General features: G+C 54.0%; 1 protein-coding gene across 1 annotated transcript; it reads left to right on the top strand.

The window, feature by feature from the left end:
• Positions 1-1,735: 1,735 nt before the first annotated feature.
• Positions 1,736-4,306, top strand: LOC113961151 (non-lysosomal glucosylceramidase-like; the record flags this gene model as incomplete). The annotated part of the gene is made up of 3 exons (XM_027671224.1): positions 1,736-2,405; positions 2,753-2,855; positions 4,149-4,306. Coding segments are annotated over exons 1-3 (426 nt in total), but the record flags the coding sequence as incomplete, so codon positions are not given.
• Positions 4,307-4,331: the final 25 nt, after the last annotated feature.

The raw sequence follows: 4,331 nt of genomic DNA, 5'->3' as shown, positions 1-4,331 counted from the left end.
GAGTAACCACAGCATCTACTTGCAAGAAAGGGAAGATCTGGGAGTCTCATCAACAGCCCAGGGACTTGCCAGAGCCTGCTTGCCACTCTGGTGACACCAAAGCCTGGGGAAACAGAGGCTGTGATGACACCAGGCAGGAGCTTCCCAGGGGAGGCTGGACACTTCAACCACACACCTTGGCAGACTCAAAGGAAAATCAGCAAATCCCTCTCAGCTCTGCTAAAGCCAAGCATCCACACAGCCATTCTTCCTCAGTCTGGCTCTGCAGAGAAGCCCACGTGCTGCTCTGGGGATCACCAAAGGGCTGGTGTGAAGCAGCCATCTCTGGCACAAGCTTTTGGGGCACAGTTTCCTCAGGACCGGGGCACAGGCTTCTCTTACATTGCATTACTGACTTGTGCACGCAGCAAGGGCAAGTTAATGAGGTTACAAACAGGAGTGCTGCCAGCCAGGCAACAGATCAAAATACATGGAAAAACACCTCGATGCTCATAGGAACAGAGGAGAGAAGTTCATCAATCCCACCTCCAGTGAGCTCAAAGCTCACCAGAGGGCAGGGAAGAGTGCCACCTTCAGCAACAGAATTCCAAGGCTAGGAAAGGCAAGGGAGATTCTGGAGTGCACCACCTTCACTGTTTCCTCCCCAGTGGGTATTTACTGCAGGTCTGGGCCAGATCCTGCCTGCAGCCCAGGCACAGCCCCAATCCCACCCCTCACAAGAGGGCCTGACCCCAGGCCCATTTCTCATTAAATCCCACTGCGTTCAGCAAAAAATGCTCCCGGGTGAAGTCACCTGAAACTGCCCTCCTATTTACCAACAGAGGATGAAGTGGTTCATCACCCTCCCACACACAAGGTCACTCCTTCCTTCAGTCAGCACACTTGTCTGCCTCTCCATCACCACCAGAAAGCTTTGGTCTGACAACTGCCCATGGGGCATAAATAATCCATACAATGGCTCTCCAGTGCTCAGCTCTCTTCCAGAAATGGCACCACCAGCAGCTGCTCTTCCCATCCCACCAGACCTGAGGAATCTGCAGCCAGTTCTTCTCTTGCAACTGAAGAGGAACAGACTTGAGGGACCCAAAGAAACCCTAGTTAACTCTGATATCAATTTTGGATTTTTGAGAGCAGGAAATAACATGTGCCAAGTTTCATACACCTTTTTCTGTGTTTTTAGACAAACAGTGTTTTGGGAGCAAGTTCTGCCACTGGCAGCTGAATCCTGGCATTTATAACTATGAAACAGTCATCGCCAACCAGGTAGGTGCAGCAGGGTATGCAGGGGGAGTCAGTGGCACTGCAGCAGCCTGGGTCATTGGGACATCTGTCATTGGGCTCATCTCATTCCCTACATATGTTCCTCTCCTCCCCAGTTCACCGTGTGCCTGCGTTGTAAGGGATAGACCGTTTACCAGCAGATCTTGTCTGTGGAGAGACCCAGCACTCTGCAGGGCTGGAACTGGGGCTACTGTGGCCACTAACGCCTTTCACCACGCCCTGTACCCCCGGGCCTGGATGGTCTACGAGCTCCCAGGGCAGAATGTGGTGCTCACTTGCTGACAGGTCTCTCCTGTCATCCCCCATGACTAGAAGGTAAGGAGGTGATGACATCCCAAAGGGAAGAGCTGCTTATTAGCTGGGCTTTCCCAACATTTCCCTGTGTCTCTGCTCAGCAATGGTCCCATACAGGGGGAACCCCTGCAGCTGTGTGGGAGCTCGGGATGGCAGCAAGGGATGGCTCAGCTCTCCCTCACGCTGCTCGTGCTGGCTCCCAGCCCCGGGTGAGGGTGGCAGGCTGTGCTGCTGACACATCTGACCTTCCTCTTACCCCAGGGAAGCACGTGAGCCTGTATCAACCTGCCAAGCAGCTGAGGGATGAGACACCCGGACGAGCCTTAAACACCTTTTTCCGTCTCTCTCTTGCCGGGTGTGGTGTTTGCTAGCCCAGGGCTCCTCTTCTGAATTTTGTATTGCCTGCCACAAAAATTCCTCTGCTCCTGCTGGTCCTCCTCAGCTTGGCAACAGACTCCAAGACTGAGTTGTTCCTGGTGCTCTTGATCCCGCTGTGTCCTGCGTGGTTTCCCCCGCAGTGAGAGAAATCATCCTCCGGCAGCCAACAGTGGAGCACCAGCCATGTACACAGCATTCTCTGTCCCTGCCAGGACTCCAGCCTGCCAGTGGGAGTGTTCATTTGGGAGGTGGAGAACGGAAGGGATGAGGACGTGGAAGTGTCCATCATGTTCAGCCTGCAGAACGGCATGGGAACGAAGGAGGACAGGAGCGGAGGGCACTGGAACGAGCCCTTCACCTTGGAGAAGGATGGCGAGCGAGTTGCTGGAGTCCTGCTGCACCACTGCACGAGTGTGAACCCCTTCACTCTCGCCATCTCTGCCCGGGAGAAGGTGAAGAGCTGCCCTGGTGCTGTGGCTCCTGCTGGGGGGTTGTGCATCTCTGCTGGCTGGGGTGGAGCTGCTTCCAGGCAGCTGATAGCTGATGGGTGTGCCAATGGGTTGGGGCCAGCAGCAGTGCTCAGTGCTTGCCTGACCTCAGGGGTGAGGACATGACTTCCCTGTGGGCAGGAGAGAAGCTGTGGGTGAAGGTTGCAGGGCAGTGGGTGAGTAGGTTTGGAGTTGCAGTTGGAGGGCAGCAAGTGGGGAGTGAGTGTGGCGTACCAGTGCTGTTGGGGGTGGAGAGCCTGCATCTGCCCCTCCAAAGTACCAGCCCCTGATGATTCTCTTCCCTTCTCCAGGCTGGCACGGGAGTCAGCCACCTGACGGCATTCAATCCCATGGGATTGGGTAGAGAGGTGTGGCAGGACCTCCTGCAGGATGGCAGGCTGGATTCACCCACCGGTGAGTCCCTCCACCCTCCATGGGACATGTGAAGGGGGAGCAGGGGCAATGGGTGCCCCCCTGCTTGTGGGGCACAGGGTACCTGAGCCAAGGCAGAATTCCCTTCCTCCAGCCACCTTGGTGCCATTGCTAAAAGCTCGGTGGGATGCTGTGGCTTCTTCCCAACTTCAGGCTGTATCCAACCTTTCTGTTGCTTCTTCTTGTGTGCTTCTCTAAAAGAGTGGTGTTCACATCACTTTGGGGCTGTTCCTGGCTCTCTTAGTTCCAGGTGCCAGTATCTCCTTAGTCTGTGTGGGGTTGCCCACTGAGCTGAGGTTTGTGCTGAGTAGCCAGGGTGCTGCCCAGCCGCCTTCCCTCAGTCCCTGTTGCCAGATGAGTGAGCTGTGTCCCATCAGGTTGGTTCCAGCAGATGTTTGGCAGCCTTTGGCATTTGGTGCTGCCATCACTTGCTGTCTGCTTGTTACTGTACCAGTTCCCCAAAGGTCTCTGGTATTCCCTCAGTAACTCTGCATCATCCTTCAGCTGTCTGCTCGCTCCCTTGGGAGGAGCCTGGAAGCAGGGTGCTTCAGGCAAGGTCCCAGCCCTTGCTGCTCACCTTCTCTTGCCATGAAAAGTGACCATTTGCCCAATGTCTCTGTCAGCTTTTAAGCAAGGATGATGCTGACAAACTAGTGAGGCTGACATTGGGTCTTTGCAATATTTCTTGAACCTTACATTATGTAAATGAAGTGTTTGTGTGAATATTTATGGAAAAAGAAGCTTCCTGCCTGGATGCATTCAGAGCTCTTCAGGCTATTGGGATGTGGTTTTCCTTCATGAATGCCAGATATTATCATAGTCAGGATCTGTGCTTGTGTTAAAATTGTTGCTCTAATGAGTTTACCTTGTCCACATGTCACAACCAGCATATAATTATGCAGCTGCCTCAGGGCTTTTCTTAAATACCAGCATGGCTCAAACACCCTGCAAAAAGCTGGAAACAATGACTGTCACTAGAAAGTCAGTGTCTCTGAGCAGCACAAAGTCATGGGACTTCTGTGCCTTCCACTCATGCCTGGTGGCTTTTCCTGCCTGATTTGTTCCTCTGCTTTGACTGAGGACTCCGCCCATGGAATGTATCTTTTCCTGCAGCAAGAGTCATCCCTTAAAACCCTGGGGCTGTAACTTCCAGGTTGCACCGGGGCTGTGCTATGCCCAAAGGGTCTCAATCCTCTTTGGGGGGTGTGTGATCTTCATTTACCCCTTCACGGGACTTCCTTGGTCTCTTATGAATAGGATCATTTTTCCCGGCAGGTAAAAGCAGCCTGATGGAGAAGGGGGAGGTGACGGCAGCGGCGGTGTGTGCCAGCTGCAGAGTGCCTGCCCAGGGACACAGGACACTGGAATTGGCCCTGGCTTGGGATATGCCGTGTGTTCACTTTGGCTCCAAGGAGAAGCTGCACTTCAGGCGGGTGGGTTGTCTCCAGTGGAGCCTGT

This window comes from Neopelma chrysocephalum, unplaced genomic scaffold, assembly GCF_003984885.1.
Source record: "Neopelma chrysocephalum unplaced genomic scaffold, ASM398488v2 Primary Assembly neopelma1_97064, whole genome shotgun sequence".
In the NCBI taxonomy this organism is placed as follows: Eukaryota; Metazoa; Chordata; class Aves; order Passeriformes; family Pipridae; genus Neopelma; species Neopelma chrysocephalum.
Note: the sequence above shows the minus strand (reverse complement) of the source record. Positions and strands in the feature narration are given on the sequence as shown.